Raw genomic sequence first — 17,406 nt, 5'->3', positions numbered from 1 at the left:
TATTATTATTGAATAATGTATATATCTGGAATGCTGATAGTGCCATATGGATTTTTTAACACTGAGCATTACTGAAACTTTGGAGCAACTGCATGAAAGCAAGGTGAAAGCCATGCTGACTTGTACCAGCCCAGCTCGCTGTGTCACAACAGCTGACTCTCCTCTGCCTTCCCTGCTCTTTCCCCATTTCTGTTTTAGCTAAAACGAGATGAAGATGTTGTTTTCTGAGCAGCTGTGAGCTCACCACAGAGCTGGGCAGAATTAGAGCAGGAGCTGGGCAATGTTTTGACAGGCTGGGAGCACCCTTCATTTTGAGCACGGAGCCCCCTAAAGCTCAGCTTGGCCATGCAAGTCCTGCACAGCTACTCAAGATTATTTTTGAGTTTGAGTTACATGATGCTGGGAGCTGCTGTGGGATTTCTCTGTGTTTACCTTATCCATAAGATATGCAGTGTAGCTTCCCCTCCCCGGAAAAGTTTGTAAGCTGACACAGTAAACCCTGTAAAAGGTTTCATCTGTTCCGAGCCAGTCAGTTCAAATATCCTTCCTTTCTTTTTAAATATCTCTGAATTAATTTCTCTGTTTCAAGTGGAGCGAATCGGTCCAAACTTTGCAGAGCAATGTTGACCACATCAGATATCTCCCACTCTTGTTTTCCTTTCTCCATTAATTGGGGAATAAAAAATGATGCTGAACAAATATTCCTATCAGTTATCAAGGGTGTAGTAGGGGGAGTTATTAATAGAGATGGGTGCAGTGTGTTACAGACAAGGCTCTTGGAAACTCTTTAAATCTGAACATCCGGAAAGACTTCCACCAGAGAAATTCTTGGCTAGGTTCATCCCACACAGACTAATTTATATTATGGATAGGCATGTGCTTAAGCAAATATAAGGCATGCGTAAAATATCTCCTGATTTGAGAGCTGTAACAAGGATAGAGTGTATTCCAGGAAGCTGGATACACAAGGCTGACCTGTTCACAGGTGGTACTCAGGCCAGCTGTAAGTCATCACTGTTCCTCTTAACTAATCAGGAAAATGATGTAGTTTTATTGGTTTCTGGTTATTTTAGTCTTTCCCCCTGTGAATGTGATCATGGAGAAGCAATTTTGTGCAAGGCAGGGATAGCCAGGCTTATTTTTTTCAAGACAGACGCAACAGATGTGCTTGTGGGTACAAAAACATGACCCTTGTGAAAGCTCTCTGAGAGAGAGAAAGAAAGGGAAGGAAAACTCATGGTCATCTCCTCAGTCACAAAGGATAGAGGGGGAGGAAAAACAAAGTTCAGTCAGAGGGGGATTAAAGGGAAGCAAATCACAGCAATGATAGGGATAGATAAAGATGATACCATCAAGCTCTTACACAATCACCTTTTCACACGATCTCCTTTTCACCCGATCAGTAAATAATCTGAGATCTACAGCTCTCACAAAGGTGAAAGGGAATCCCAACCCTGTGTTACGTCCATTACACCTGCTGCATCTTGTACAGGGCAAAGAGAATGAGTTAAATCACGGCTAACACCAGTGAGCCACTCTTCTCAAATATTTTGTGCAAATGAGGAGAATGCAATCAAATGTTTACAATCTCTCTCTATAAAGTAAATTACAGAGTTTTGAAGGAACTGTGTACCTGGCGTATAATGTGAAGGACTCAGTAACGAATGTGTTACAGAAAATTTCCAGCTGGAGTCCAAATAGGACCATTTAAAGATGTTTTACTGAACAGACGTGCCAAATCTCTAGGTTAGGTTTTGGCAGTGAACCAAAAATACTTTCCACAAGAAGTGATTATTATGTATGATTCATACAGTGCGTCCACATGAGTGAAAATAACACTGCTTAGCTCTCAGTGCTCAAAGTGCTTTTACATTTTCAAAGAGCTGTGCACACATTACTTAATTAATGGAATAAAATAAGTTACAGTTTTATGCATTTAGCGCTGACATTTTGACAATAAATGGTTTTGGAGACTTTATATGCATCAGTGCGTTTGAGCAGCTCGTATAAATTGTTCTGATGCTCTCAATTGTATTTGAGCAGTATCTCAGTAATTTAGATGCATTTTACTCTTATGATGAGCAGATGGATAGAACCAAGGTTATCTGTTGATAGCAACGTACCATAAAAAAAGGCAACTTCTTGTCCTTTCTAGTGAATCATAAATCTGCTCCTTTGCTCGTGCTCTGCAATCCACAGCAGAACTAAACACACTGGTGGATTTCAAGACCCACTAAGAGCCATTGTTAGTGTCCTAATTGCAGAAACAGAGCTCCATCCAGGAGATGGATATTGTGGAAGCGGCATACCCAGTGTTAGGCACAGGGACTTGGTATAGTGCTGGAACATCTGCTGGCTGTTTTCAGAGGACTGTCAGCCTATTACCATCTATTAAAATTAATTTTAAACTGATTCCTTAGAGATGAATATCGTTTTTCCCCTATCAATCCTTACGAAAAGTGTTTGCATACTGTGGACATTTATATCCCATTGTTTGGTTGTTTCTTTTTTCTGAGCAACCTATATCAGAGTTGCAATATCCTCTGTGGAAGGCATCTGTCAGTCGTATCAAGCTGCCTTAATGACCTTTTACATGAGGATATTTTGGCTGGATTGCTGCCCCAGCTGATGATGCCAAATCTATTATCGTATCTGCTCTCAAGAACAGGTCTTATTGGTCCCAGCCTCTCACAGCTAGAGACATCCCAAAAGAAGGCTCATTCCTGCAGCCATTCCACAAGCTGAGCCAGTCACCAGCTCAGGTTCCTGAGTGTTTTTGGGAATAAGTATTTTACATCTGAATTGCCTGGCTTGCTGCTCATTGTTCCTCCTGACATCCCTTGTGATCAGCAAGAAACATGCAGAGGTTGCATTTAGGTCATGCAGACTCCTGGCATGGAGATTCTTTCAGGATGCTGGGAATCAAGCATGGCAAAATCTAACAAAGATAACTCATTGTTCTACAGTCACTATTTAACAAAAATGGCATTATTTTGTTGAATTTGTCTGAGTGTTTCAGGTACAAACAGGGTGTACATACCTCAGCCATGCAGTAAGCAAATGGTCCTGAGTTGATCTCATTTTTGGAAGATATACTGGAGTGAGCATCCTGGGAACAGAAGTATTTTTTCTACCATTACTGTAAATTTAACAGTATCCTTTTTTGTCTGGTTCTGTCTTTTTCTGGTGGCAAGAACTTCATCTCCAGCATTAGAAGGAGACACATACAGTATTTAAGAAAATCAGCCTTTGTCCTTGGAAAATGGTCTTTAATAGCTTGCATAATGAGAATAACTTGATCTCTAAATGACAAATAACTTAATCATAAAGCATTTTCTTCAAGGGGAGAGATTAGGTAAGATTTACATAAATGAGATTCAGTACCGGTTTCAGAGCTGTTTCAAGTTATGCCATGTGGCCTTTATTCTGGGGAAAGCAGGTCTGTTGCTCCTTCACTTTGCTTCCGCAACAGGAGTTTTAATCACCCCATTGGGTAGGAATTAATGACTTTCTACATGTTATCTCTGCCCATGCTCTTCTCAAACAGAGTCTGTTGAGGTGTTGGGAGGAGAATTTGCAGTACATTGCTGCAGGCTAGGTGAGCACTTTTCATCCCCTGAAAGTGCAGCTTTTTTGACATCTGTTGAATTTTTGGAAACCCAGATGTAGTCAGACAAAATTGGTGTCCAAGTGCTGCTGTCATCTTCCCAGCAGAGTGGGAAACATTTGGTTGCACTGACCCAAAACCCCTGTGAAATCGTCAGCCTTTGGAAAAAGAGTGACAAATGTGAACATGAATGGAGGATGAAGGTGAGAATGATAAAAGAAGTGATAGCACACAAGGGAAATACTCAGTGGGAGTTTTCTTCTGGACTGCTCTCATTTACATCAGGTTTGAGAGACTTCATCAAGTCATGCATTTTGAGAAGCTTTCTGAGGTGAAACTTCCTGGGTTTTAGATGCTTATATAATTTTGTACGTGGGAGTCATCTGTCCTCTTTTGATGAAAACACTTCAAAAAGTTGAATTTTAAACCAACTTTGTAAGATCCATCCTGACTTTTTTTTTTTTCTCAATAATTTAAAAAATAACATGAAAACAGCTGGAAAGTATCCAGCCCCTGAGGTGGGGTGAAACCATTGCTCAGCCTCAGTGTGAAAGTTTTTGCCTAATTTATCGTGACTGCTATTTTACCCTGCCTGTAACAGTGCACTTAAAAAGTTGTTTAAATCATCATCATCTTCCAGGAATTGTTTCTCCTGCCGTTTTTCTGTGGTTCAGCAATTATGCACCCTTCAGGACCTCAGCAACAGCAGCAGGGAGCTTTGCTTTCCAGGACAATGGATCCCCATTGCTTTTCCTGCTGCCTCCTCCTGGGCACTGGCTCTGGCATCCAAACGGAAATGACTCATAATTTAGCCACCGGAGCAGTTTGCCCAGAGAAATTGTGGATGTCCCATTCCTGGAAGTATTCACAAAAGTCTTGATGGAGCCCTCATCAACCTGATCTAGTGGGGGACATCCCTGTACGTGGCAGGGGGGTTGGAATGGATGATCTTAAGGTCTCTTCCAACCCAAACCTTGATATTTTTTTTGCTTCTCATACCTGTTTGAAGTGTAAGAGGTGCCATTTTACTTGGTCTCTCTGCATGGTTTTTAGTCCTGGGGCTGTTTCTGTATTCAGAATCTTGCAGCAGCCACTGGGATAATGGCAAGGAGGTGATCACATTTCTGTGTTCAAGCACATTTTGGTTTTAGAGTGGTGGAGTCTGAGCAGGTAGTGCTGATTGTCCTGGGAGGGAGTGGGAATTTTATCGGTAGGTATTATGTGGTACTGCAACAAAACTGGCAAAAACCATCAAAACCATGAGATTTTTCCAAAGTGACACCTCAATCCAGTGAAGAGCTGGAGCACAACAGTCTTGGGAATTAGTCTGCCACAGGTTCAGTGCCCAGACAGGTTTAGGATGCTCGTAATCCTAGGGAATTTGGGGATATTTAAGTCCAACTTGTACTAAAAAGATAGCAAAAAACTGATGCTGTAAGGTAAAATGTGATGCAAAAACTTGGCTTGTGGGACCACAACACCCTGCTTGATTGTGTGCCACAATTCCATCTTATTCAGCGGAGCTCCACAATGAGGATATAATGATAACTCTAAGTAAGCTGATGATTTATCTCCTCCATAAGGCACGGTTGTTGCAAAACTGCCTATCAGATATTTTCAGAGCACTATCCTTCACAAGCCCTTATTTAATGCAGTTATATTTGCATGCACACCCCTCTCTTCCCATTTGCCATTTGTCACTGAGATAGCAAATTACATTCATCAGGATCCATTCATTCCCCCGGTTTCGCTGAATACAGGATTATCTCGGCTGTGTCAGCTGCCCTATGACTGGGAGCTGTGAAAAATGGAGGTTGCCTTCACGTATTCCAAACCTGTATCTCCAAAGGACAGTAGGTATTAAGGTGGAAAAGATTAATGGGCTTTATGTCGTTGTGTTTGTGTGGCACGGAAGTGAGTTGTGCAGATTGATGGATATCTTGGCAAAAACAAATGCATTCTTAAACTACTCTCCTGGCCCTTCCCTGCCAAGTTTTAGTGACCATCAAAAGAAATATACTGAGGTGTTCCCTTAAATCCTAGGCTGGTTTTGCAGGTTTTTTCACCTTTAGGAAAATGAAAAACTTTTTTGTAGTTGAGCACGAAACCACACGTGGATTATTAAGGACTGGTTATTTTACAGCCTGTGTGAGTTTATATTGCCACTACAGGACTGTCACATCTTATTTGTCATATAATTGTGCAGTAACTGGGACATACACAAATGGCTGGCAACAAAATTGTGAATTCCTGTGAAAATGCTGTTAAAATTTCTTGTTTGAGATCCAGGTTGGTTCTTCAGGACAGTCATTCTGCTTGCCAGGCAGATGCTTTGTTCGCACACAAAAAAATAACAGCTCAGCACAATGAAGGCCAAAAGGGAAAGCTCTACCTGCCCTTGAATAATGCACTGTATTAAAAAAAGTATTGAAGGTATTCACAGAGTGAATTCTCTCACAAAGGATAAGTAACTTGTAAAAAACAATCAATGTGTAAGGGAAAATGAGCTATCAGTATTGATTCACAGAATATATGGATGCATTGAAAAGATACTTCCACCAGAGGAAAAGCAGTGGTGTGCAGTGAAGCTTGTGAACTTTGCATGTGCCCATTGAAGGGATTTTTTTTTTTTCATCTGTAGCGTCTTTGGTCAAAAGAGAGCAGGAGAAAAAAACCCCAAAAACTCAAAAGTTCTACTCTGCTTCTGCTGTTCCTGTTTTTCTGTGACCTTGGACACATCAAATCTTCACCTGGCAGCAGGGATCTATCAGAACTATCACCAAACTGGCATGTTGGCCTGTGCTTGGGAACTGTGGGTTAAAGGGGTTCTCCACTGGAAAGTTTTGTGGGTTTTAATATGTTTCAGTTATGTGGAGATAGGCTCAGGCCACAGTGATAACTGCACTGGTGTGTCTGGAACCTGTGTGATACTGGGAGCGTCAACAGCCCTCAGCTGTTGAATATGAGCAGACCTGTAGGACCAAGCACAAAGGACAGGCAGAGACATTCTGGCCGTATTTTGAATTTTTATTGAGTTTCACTGTTAAATGTGTTGCTACTTCATTTTGGTTTAGAGGCAGAGATTGCTGCGGAGCCTTGTGTGCTAGGATGTTGGCTGTATTCGTATTTTAAGCTGGTAGTAAATTTGTGGTGGGGTTTTTGTTGGTTTTGGTTTGTTTTTTTTAATTGCCCTTGGACTTTTAATTATCTTTCATTCCAAGCTAAGTATGTGTTCCATCATGACGTAGAATATTAAAGCAGTAATAATAACTTTCTAATTCTGTTTTTTAACTACAGTAGGACTACCGTAGAAACCATTCCACTCTGTGATAAGCATAAATATTTTATAATTCATATAGTTTCTATTATTTTTTTCTTCAATGGCTAGCTAAGTAACATGGTGGTTTAAGTAAGAGTTGCTTCTTCACAGCTAGTCCTCCGCAAGTATTTGCTCTTGATGCAATATCATAACTCTCGATTAATACCATTACTTGCAAGAGGTTTGCAGTAATGTGAATTTTTATTTAAGCTTTTGTTTTGGATTCCAAAGAATCTCCAAATTCAAATCCATGAAAACCAGGGAGCAGTGTCCTGAGAGAGTGCATTTGTCCCTGCATTGAAGGGTAATCCAGAGATGTCCTGTTTGCCTGAAGCTGGGCTCATTTGTGTGATTGCAAGGTCAAATAAACACGGGGTGTTTTGGCTCAGGTCTGCAAAAGCTGTGCCAAGAGAAATGCTCTTAAGGCTAGGTGAATAGCTTTGTGAACATCATCACACAGTTGGTTGGTTGTCAAATTCACCGTATCGCCAGTCTGACACCTCTGCCCTGCTTAAATCCTGTCCCGAGGATGAAGGCAGCACCAAAGCTTTCTATTTGCCATAAATACGTGACTGGGGTTCTTTTTAGGAGTAACTCTGCAGTTATAGACCATGATGTCATGCCAAAAGGAGCAGTCAGTCAGCTAGGCTTTATGCTCTAATGGTTCCTGTGAAATTAGTAATAATACCAGGAGGCTGAATTTTAATTTACGGTGCTATGAAATTAGTATTTATGAGGCCTGAAGCGCTCAACTTCAAAAAATGTGTGAGACACTTCTGGTCTCCAAGGGGAGATGCATTCCTCTCTGCTCTGTTTGGACAGGCAGGCTGCTATCTGGACAGCTGGCCCAGATGTTCATGGCGCCCGAGAAAGGCAGCATCCCTGGCAAAATGCATTACAGCTGCTGGGAGGTATATGGCAGATGTCTGTGTGATTCCACAAAGCTGGTATTTCCATCTGCTGGTTGCAATAGGATTACCAGAGGGTCAGATCAGGCAGAGGCTGGGCTGAAGGGGAGACTGTCAGCATCAAGAGCATCATCTACCAGTTTTTTAGCAGGGCAGAAACAGATACTGGTCTCTGTACTTGTGTATGTGGTCAGTTCAGTGCATCAGCCCAGCTACAGCAGAGGAACTGTCAGAAAAAGAGAAAAGATAGGGGACTCTGTCAGAAAAAACAGCAAAGGCAAATAGGGTACCTGAAGATAAGCAAGGAGGAGATATGAACTTCAGAACAAAAAACTGAACCCTTGTCACAGAAACAGAAGAGATTTTACGTCATATACAGGGACCAGCTAGAGCACTCGTAGCCTGGTCCTGGAGCGCATCAAAAATCTCTTGCTCCTTGTTCTGACCCTCTCACAGCTCAGAGATTTTGATTCTGTGAGAGCATGCCTTGGAAACCTGGCTTAGGTTGCTTTGTTCTCTTACCTCTACAAGGTAAATTTTGCCAGGCAGTGAAAGCTAACAGGACTGCCCATGCAATCATGGTCCAAACAAAGGAAAATGTTCAACATTGTTGAATCATAAGAAGGTTTGAGTTGGGAGGAGCCTTACAGACCATCTCATTCCGAACTCCCTGCCATGGGGATCTTTTTAGACCAGGTTGCTCAAAGCCCCTTACAGCTTTGAAGGTTCAGAGCTCCTTTCTTACAGGCAATGTAGTCAAGGCATGTTGATGGGTTCAGGCAGCTCTGAACTGTGACTTTTAAAGATATCTTTGAGAAAGTATGAAACATTTAGGGTAATGAAATGTCTCTGTCAGGAGAACTTGAATTCTTGAGGAGGCAAACGTTCTGTCTGGTGCGACAGAGCATAGGTGCCAATCCAAGCACACAGAAGTCAATGAAAAAGATATCTCTGTTTTGCTTCACTGAGTTTTGAATTGAATCCATGGAATTTTGATAAACTGAAAATGTTTCCTCAAGCTTCTGGTGTTCACTGTTGCCTTAATACAGTGGGTCCTAATGGGATCAGGTAGGAGTGTTTCATGAAAGGGATTTGCTACACCTCCAAAGATCAAAAAGCTGCTACCTTCTCTTTGTGCTGTTTTATCATCCATTTGATTTGGGATTGGGAAACATTTTTTGCAAGTTCTCATTGTTTTTCTATCGTGTATTTTCTGGTAAGATTTAAGTGATAATGAAACTTTTTGTCGCATATAAAAAGCAGTCACTTCCTGCTAGAGAAATGTCTTGGTGGTGGAGTCATGAAGTGGTGCTGGTGCATGAAATACTTGGGAGTGCTGAAACACACTTGGGTTTGTTTTCCTTGCAAGCTGTTATTTTGTTGGGACACAGGGTGGCAATGTCATGGAAACACTCATTATAGGAAATAGTCTAGAAAGCCTTTTGATCACTGTTCTGCTTCAGATCTGTGTTTGATATATCCAGCTTGGCACTTGGGTATACAGACAGCTACACCTATGAAAGCACTTGGCATGTCCTGTGGATTGTGCTTGGCAATAACTCTTTGAAGCAATGCATTGGTGCACAGCCAGGTGTCCCTTAGGCAGAGAGGGAAATGAGGCCAGGGGAATCACACAGCCTGCCTGAGACCACAGCAGAAGAGCTGAGATAAAAACATAGATATTTTTGATGCTAAAATGAATAGAGAATCACAGACAGGCCTTACGGGACCTTAAAGTTTATCTCATTCCAACCCCCCTGCCATGACCAGGGACAATTTCCACTAGACCGGGTTACTGAGAGCCCCATCCAGCCTGGCCTTAAACGCTGCCAGGGATGGGACATCCCCAACTTCTCTGGGCAACCTATGCCAGGGCCTCACAACCCTCATTGAAAGGAATTTCTTCCTAACATCTAGTCCTAATCTCTTCTGTTTTAGTTTTAAACCATTTCCCCTTATCCTGTCTCTATATGTCTATGTAAGAAATCACTCGCTGGTTTTTTTTTTTTTTTAATATAGATATAGCTGCAAATTCCTACTGTACCAGCAGCTGCATGCAGAGATGTGTGTGTAAACATGCAGTGTGTTCCCACACAGTGCAGTAGAGGGCAGTGTCCTTTAGGATGAGCTTAAGGGACCCTCAGCAGCTTTCCATCATTCCTGTGCATGTCCCTAAGCACCCACCTGCCCAGCCTTCCATGGAGCTCTCACAGACTGTCAGTGGTCTGTGAGTGAACCCAGCCAAGGTGCAGCAACTCACCAGTAAGTTGAAAACTCACAACATGCAAAGTGCTCTCAAAGCCACCAACTAACAAAACCCCAAAGATCAAAAACCAAAAAGAAATATTTTTGCCATTTCCTTTGCACTGAGGTCAGTGCTGCTGCTATTAGACCAACTGTGCTTTTATACCCATACCTCATGAACTGAAAACACCAGTGGAGATGTTTTCAGTTCATGAGATATGGCTGCATCCTTCTAAAATTCTGGAGTTAGGGTCCCTTCTACTGCAAAAAATGTGTCCAAGGCCAGTCTGAATGGGGCTTGGAGGAATCAGCTGCAGTGGAAGGTTCTTGCCTATGATGAGGGAATTGGAACTGAATTATCTTTGAGGTCCCTTCCAACCCAAACCATTCTGTGATTCTAAAAAAATAGCCTGAGTCCTGTAAGCCCTGCAAAAGTTTACTAATTCTTATCAGGTGCTGCTAACAAAACCACCTGGAAGCTATCCCCATCAAAATTAAATAAAGACTGGCAATGAAAGCAGGGCTCAAGGTAAAAAAAAAATAATCAAATGTACTCACAGCCTTGAGTTGTGAAGATGCCTAAGTGACCAGCTCATGCATTTAACTCCCTTCTTCCTGTACTGCAGTGCTCTTGATTTTGGGGTTCTCTGATCCACCTATCCATAGCTGCAAGGTGAACAGAATTTAATCATGCTCTGACAGGGCATGGCAGATTATAATACCAGCCTTCAAAAAAGAGCTGTCGATCAGGGATGAGCTTTAATACCTTCGGCCTGGGACTCCTTTACAGCTTTGCTGCAGCTGAGTGGTGCTTGGTCAGCAGTCAGGAGAGGAGCTGGGCATCTGCAAAAGGCACAGGGGGTTATCAGGGCACTATCAAGGGAACCCACAGGGGTTATTCCTCACCCTTTTATAAAGGGGTGGTGTGACACTCTAATGAAGCTGGAGTTTCCAGGCCACATGAGAGGAGACATTGCCTTGTTGAACGAAGGAGAGGCTTTCCTAACTGAGCCTCCCAAAAATCCTGCTGAGCTTTTGTGGGCCAGCAGGCAAAGTGGGTTGATAGTCACTTGGATTAAACCTTTCCTTGTTGTAGCTGGAAGGGGCATAGTGAGGACAAGGGTTACTTTCCCCACCTAATCTCAAGTTGTTTTAGCTGGGGATGCTAGATAAAATAGTCAGTGACTGGCAGAATGATAGAACAGGGGTTAATTTCAGATTTACTATCTGCCAACACGTGCCATTCAATCAGATAAACACAGGATTTCAGCTGTCATCACAATATCTTATGCATACTTGAAAATAGAGCAGTTTTTCTCACACGCAGAAGAGATGGAACAGGTTTATATATAGGCTGTGTACAGTCAGGAGGCTAGAAATTTTGAAATAGTCTGCCAATTCTGGAGAGATTCCCTATTTTTAAATTAAGGAATTATATTAGAAGTAGTAGAAATTCTCGTGGAGAAGCTTTGTCACTGCCAGCTGTACTGAATAAATAAAAGTAAAGGGAACACCTTGAGAAGTTGGACTATACAGAATAAGGCAAATTTCTGTAGGATATTCAGCAGAGAATATGAGACTATGCAGAGACTCCGAAACCTCTCTGTGTGGGAATATCCTTCCTCCTCTGCTTTATACATTTCCATCCTTGCTCTTTTGTCTGTTCTGGTTCATTGGGCCTATCACTTTTAATGCTTGAAAGTCTGCAAGGCAGAGAGGGGAGATGACAATCCAGCAACACCCCAGCAATATCTTAACTCAATTTTCACAAGAAGTGTAATTTAAGCACTTGCTGATTAAAGCCTCCCTCCCTCCTGAAAACACCCAACTTAGGCAGAATCATAGAATAGTTTGGATTGGTAGGGACCTTAAAGATCATGTCAAATCTCGTGTAGATAAGATGTAACACTTCTTGGCAATGATGCTTTATATTATGAATTTGTGAGTATGGAGATGAGTATGACTTTTTGGCTTGTGCACATAGCTAGTATTTGAGCTTTTTATTATATCCCTTTTGAAGAGTAGCTGATGCCACAGTCCAGAATATTTTTAAGATCCAGCCTGGTTTGTTTATGAGGGATGCACAGAACAGCTTGGCTCGTAAGCATCATATGAACAGACAGCAGCAGGCAGTTTTCTTGCTGAAAAATCTGCTGATAGGCTTCCCTGCTCTGCTCTGCTCCCTTCTCTCCTGCTCACAAGCCTCTTTCTCCCTTAAAACCAATGCAGCTTGTAGCTTCAGTCTCATAGAGTGTCACAGAATCAGTAAGGTTGGAGATCTCCAAGGTCTTCACATTCAACCTTTGAGTGAATTCCACTTTTCCCACTAACCCATAATGCAAAGTGCCACATATATTCATTTTTTGATCATTTCTAGGGATGGGAACTCCATCACATCCCCAGGGAACCTGGTCTAGTGTGCAACCACTATTTCAATGAAGAAATTTTTCCGAATATCGAACCTGATTGTCCCCTGGTACAACTTGAGGCCATTACCCCTTGTACTATTGCCAGTTGTAATATGTACCTAGTCTGACCATTCAGGTTTTGTCATCACCTTTGGTTCTGCGATGTCCTTGTTAGTAGCTGCTGGTATTTTCCTGCATAACTGGAGCTTGCCTGCTCTCATCCCCTTCTGGATTCCACTGGGCTGTGCTGAAGCAAGCTCAAAAATGATGTCCTGAGCTGTTCAGCATTACAGTGTCTTTGTAGCCAAGGCTTGGACTTCACTTCTAAGACCAGCTGCTGCAAAAGGACAGCATTTTCTACTGAAGATAAGGCAAAGAACTCATGTCTTGAGAGCATTCCTCTCACTGTTTCCCTGCAGGGGGGAGGCTTCGCTAGTACATTCAAGGCAGTCTTGAGGAGTTCTGCTGTGACAGATTGTCTTATTGCCCATGGAGACACCATGACAGCATAAGATGCCAAATTTCCTATTGCTTGGGCTTCATCCCTTTGTGGTTAAGCTCTTACACACTTCAGAGAAAGAAATGATTACTGAGTTGTAGGTCCCTCAGCTCAGCTGTAAGAGGGTCTTTTTGTTTTCCACAGCACCCCTCTACGCTGGGTTTTGGCTACAGCGGCATTTTGTGCTGGGCAATGCAAAAAAATAAAACAAAGGTATTGCAAGGCTGAAGTCAAGTGTGGGTGTTTTTCAGCCTCAAGGGCTTTAGATTTCTGGGTTTTGTTTTGTTTAGCTTTTTTATTATTTTTGGTCTGTTTCAGAAGAGCTTTTCACATACAGTGATCTCCCAAAGAATTTATTTGAACTCATTGGTGGGTGGTGCATACATTATGGGCTGTGGTTTCATTGATATGCTCAGCCTCGCTAAGTAGATGGCATATTAAATGTTTTATTTACCCTGTGTGCTACCTGTCATCTAATCAGCTTTTGTGTTTCTGCTGCATTCTGTTTGTATTATAGTAAGAATAAGTGGTTTCATGTAAATTAAAACCACATGAAACCTTTTAAAGCCATTTTAAAATACTAAATGGGTTTGCAAATAGGTTTGTCGGACAAGGATTGGAAGAAGAGCTCTTTGCTTACCCATTTACTCTTCTGTATGCTTATTAGAAGTCCCCATGTGACTTTTTCATCAAACATTGCATCCCAGTTCTCATCTGGAATGCCAAAGTCATTTATACTGTGCTCAAGAGCAGTTTGCATAAACAGGAGGCAGTTAACAAAGAATACAGTTGTGAGCTGTGATTGCAAAGGTTATATTATAAATTACAACACAGATGTACAATAAAGCCAAGACGTGCAGCCCTGTTTTCTTGTTTGCCTGGAGCATAAAAGCACGTTGGCTTAGAAGTTTCTTTGCCTTTATTGACCATTGTTGCCAATATGGATGATTGTGAGGCTTTCAACTGTGGATCATTTTGTTTCTTACAGGTGGATCGTATCATCTTCTGCGTCTTTTTGGAGGTTGACTACAAGATTTTCAAGAAGAAAATGGGCGAGTTTTTCCCTCTAGGTAGGTAAAGTAACCAAGTACCATCTGACTTTAAAAAAAAAAACCGCAGAAAAAATATGCAACAGTTGGCATCATTTCTTCTTTCCAAAGCCAAATACTGAAATGTGAACTTTTTTTAAAGATCAGCTGCACACAGAGGCTCTGATCCTGTACAAATGCAGACATTTAAAATGTGTGAACCATTAAAACTACTCCTAATACTGCTTTTGTATGCTCAGTACAGCTAACCTCTTCATTCCACGCTGTATGTGTATCTTTTCCCAAAACTTGGTGCATGGCTCTGGCTCTCTTGACTCTTGAGAATGAAATTATTTGCACTAATGTATATAGCTCCTAGTGTATATTGCTTTTCCATGCACTTTGTACACACTTTGGTCTTTCGTTAACAATGCTGGTAAGGTTTCCTCTGGGTCTCAAAAGATACCACAGGGGTTAGAGCCCAACTGTGTCTGAATGAGGGCTTTAAACTTGAGCTGTCCCTGTGTAAGGATGAATGGGAGAAAGATGGCTCTCACTGGAGCACTTGGGAAATGTTAGCCATTTATCTTGGATTTCACACAGGGGGTTGCTTTCTAGATTTAAGGAAACCTGGTGGATAGTAAATTTGCTAATCCCCCTCCTCCTATAAGGCTGCGAGTTATTTTTATCCTACATCATTAGAAATCTGCTCTCTGTCATTTTATCAGCCCTGAAACTCCTCCCATTTTATTTTGCTTTGTGCTTACATCAGTCCAACTATGTGTGTGAAAAGATCCAGATTTTAGTCTTTTATTTTATCTCCCAATTCTCCCCATGCTGTCTGTCTAGTGGAAATGGCCCTGGAGTAATAGGAAGCAGAGCTTTGGTGTCTTCAGAGTCCTGTTAATTTCACAGGACTGTGTTGTCACTGTAGCCACAGTGGTTTTTTTCCTTTTGCTCTGTCTGGTAGCATGGAAATTGTGATATTTTTGTCTCATCTCACTAGAACAAAGCTTTTTTGTAGATGACTTTGTAATTGCCAGTTTGCAGTGATTGGCAGCTGAAACTTAAAGACCTATTGAATTATTCAGGTAGCATTGAATGATGTCTAACCACTTAATAATATTTTTGTCTGGAGCGCACTGAAGAAGCTGCATTCATGGGTAATCCATTCATTGAGTGATTTTATTTCTTTGTCAGCATACCCAACCCAAAGGATAAAGTGGCAGTACCCTGCCTACTGTTGCTGGATGTTTTACTGCCCTTCAGATTAAGTGAGAGGAGAATGTAGCATCAATTTGTCAACAAATCCTGAGCATTAATGATCACTCTCATCCCTAAGGCCTTGGAAATCGTGGTGTAAAGCCTGGTATTGTTTCTATAAATGTAAAACCCACTGGGGTCTGAAAGTCTGAGAGACAAGAAGATGCTTCAGAGATGTATCATGACAAGGTCAAAGGTTTTATGAATTATTTTTTTTTTTGCTCAAACTAAAATTGGGATTCTGATATGTGACCATAGACAGGTGGTCATGGTAGGGACCCTCTAAATCCAGTGATTTGCATATGTGGCTATACAAGAGGTTCATCTAAAATATACAACTGTCCAGAGAAAATTTAGTTCTCAGTATCCAAAATTTAGATAGATTGTTGTAGGATTACGTATAGCTTATTAAAATAGCTTAGGACCCATGTTCATTAACTCCTGGTTGCAATTTTCTGATAACTAATGGTTCTGATTTTGATGTGCCCTAATGTTACTGGGCATCTGCTGTCAGATTAAACCAGAGCCTTCAAAGGAACCAGTTTAGCTCTAAAACTTTATTCCTGGTGCAGTGAAAGATTTCGTGTGAATGGGTCAGTAGCCAGGGATTCAGGAAGGTTTTATTTTAATATTTTATTTTTAGTGTCTTTAGATCTCCAATTTGTAAGGAGTCAGGGAGAGGCAGGACTTTGTTCCCAAGCGACTCTCCTGTAGTGTGACTGGAGAAATGCTCAGTATCTGGGTCTCTCTTGTAGAGCCCTAAACATTAATGTACAGCCTCAGGCTTTCTTTGCCAACTTGAAATGACAGTTTTCCACAGGGTACCACAACTTCTAGAGATTGTCTTCTGACATCTGAAGTCAGCCCTGTGCCAAATGACCTCCTGGTGAGAACATCAGCTGAAGGGCTGGATGGGGATCACCAGATGACCATCATGTCTGCCATTTGTTCCCTTTTTTTTCAGATGTCTTAGGAATTGCTATCTACCTTTAACATAGCAGACTTGGACAAGTTATCAGCAGTCTCTCTTGCTGTAGAGCCATCCCATCTCTCTGCAGGACTGGCTTCCTGCACAGAAGACTTAGCTACCATGGCTGTGTGTCAAGGAGTTAGCAACTACCTCTGCCTTTGGCAGTAAATTCCTGATATTTCTACCGTGGAAGAAATTAATGAAACTGGTGTTTTTGTTTTGGTTTAAAGGAAATCTATTAATTTAGTGAAATTAAAGTCTTTAAGGATAGGCTTGCCCTAAATTTAAATTGATAGGATGCTATCTAAACACTCACAGGAGAGAATAAAACTGAGATATTGCTTTAAGCTTAGAGAAAAAACATCAAGGCATTCTGAAAGTGCATCTTGCATTCAGAAACATTGTGAAATACATCTACTTTAATAGATGTGGACAAAAATGCTTAGAAAGGAGAATATATTCATGGAGTTATATACATAAATAGTTATTACTTTAAACCCACTGCATTAATAAATCCAAAACTACATGCAAGTGCTTGAGCTAGTCAAGTGATAATGAAATGAAGCTAGAATTACACCTCAGTGCATTAGAGTAAGTGGAATATAGATATAGGAAAATTGTTCCGTTAGTTGAACATATCATTAGGCCTATTTTGCAAGTGGAATGCCAGAGAAATTAGTCAAGTAATAATATTGACATCAAGACAACTGCCAAGAGCCTTGTCATTTTCAAACTTCAAATATATAGGGGGAAGAGACAGACCTCGAAGTAATGTCATGTCTTAGCAGTGTAGCAAAGTTGTGCAGTAACTGAGCAATTGTAACTGTCTCAGCATTTCTGATTCAATCTCAGTGATTACAGAGCCCAAGCCAGAGCCAGCATGCTCCAAGGGGGAACAGAGCACCACTTATCTTTAATTCAGACATAGGTTCTCAGTCAATGGTGTTCCAGAAAAGTCCTGGTTTGTTTAAGTAAAGGGTCCTAGTCAAGGCAGAATTTTCTATTGATCCTCTGGGGTTTTTCTGAGAAGATTTTCTATTTCTAGCAAGAAGAGAGCAGTAGAAAGAGCGACTTTATTTGCTTAAGATGGATCACTGTTTTAATATATTAAGCAGTGCCACAGTGATGGGCTTTTCTTTTTTATGAATTGAGTCCTATCT

The 17,406-nt window shown here is 41.3% G+C and overlaps 1 protein-coding gene across 6 annotated transcripts in view; it reads left to right on the top strand.

Moving 5' to 3' along the window:
• MACROD2 (mono-ADP ribosylhydrolase 2) overlaps window positions 1-17,406 on the top strand; it is an 866,072-nt gene that overhangs the window by 766,513 nt on the left and 82,153 nt on the right. For all 6 annotated transcript variants that reach the window (XM_066177797.1, XM_066177796.1, XM_066177795.1 and 3 more), the window contains exon 9: window positions 13,974-14,055. In XM_066177797.1, the coding sequence (XP_066033894.1) occupies window positions 13,974-14,055 (82 nt within the window). The remainder of the gene's footprint in view (window positions 1-13,973; window positions 14,056-17,406) is intronic.

Source organism: Chamaea fasciata, unplaced genomic scaffold (assembly GCF_029207755.1).
Source record: "Chamaea fasciata isolate MVZ Bird 193981 ecotype frontalis unplaced genomic scaffold, bChaFas1.0.hap1 SCAF_3, whole genome shotgun sequence".
Taxonomy (NCBI): Eukaryota; Metazoa; Chordata; class Aves; order Passeriformes; family Sylviidae; genus Chamaea; species Chamaea fasciata.
Note: the sequence above shows the minus strand (reverse complement) of the source record. Positions and strands in the feature narration are given on the sequence as shown.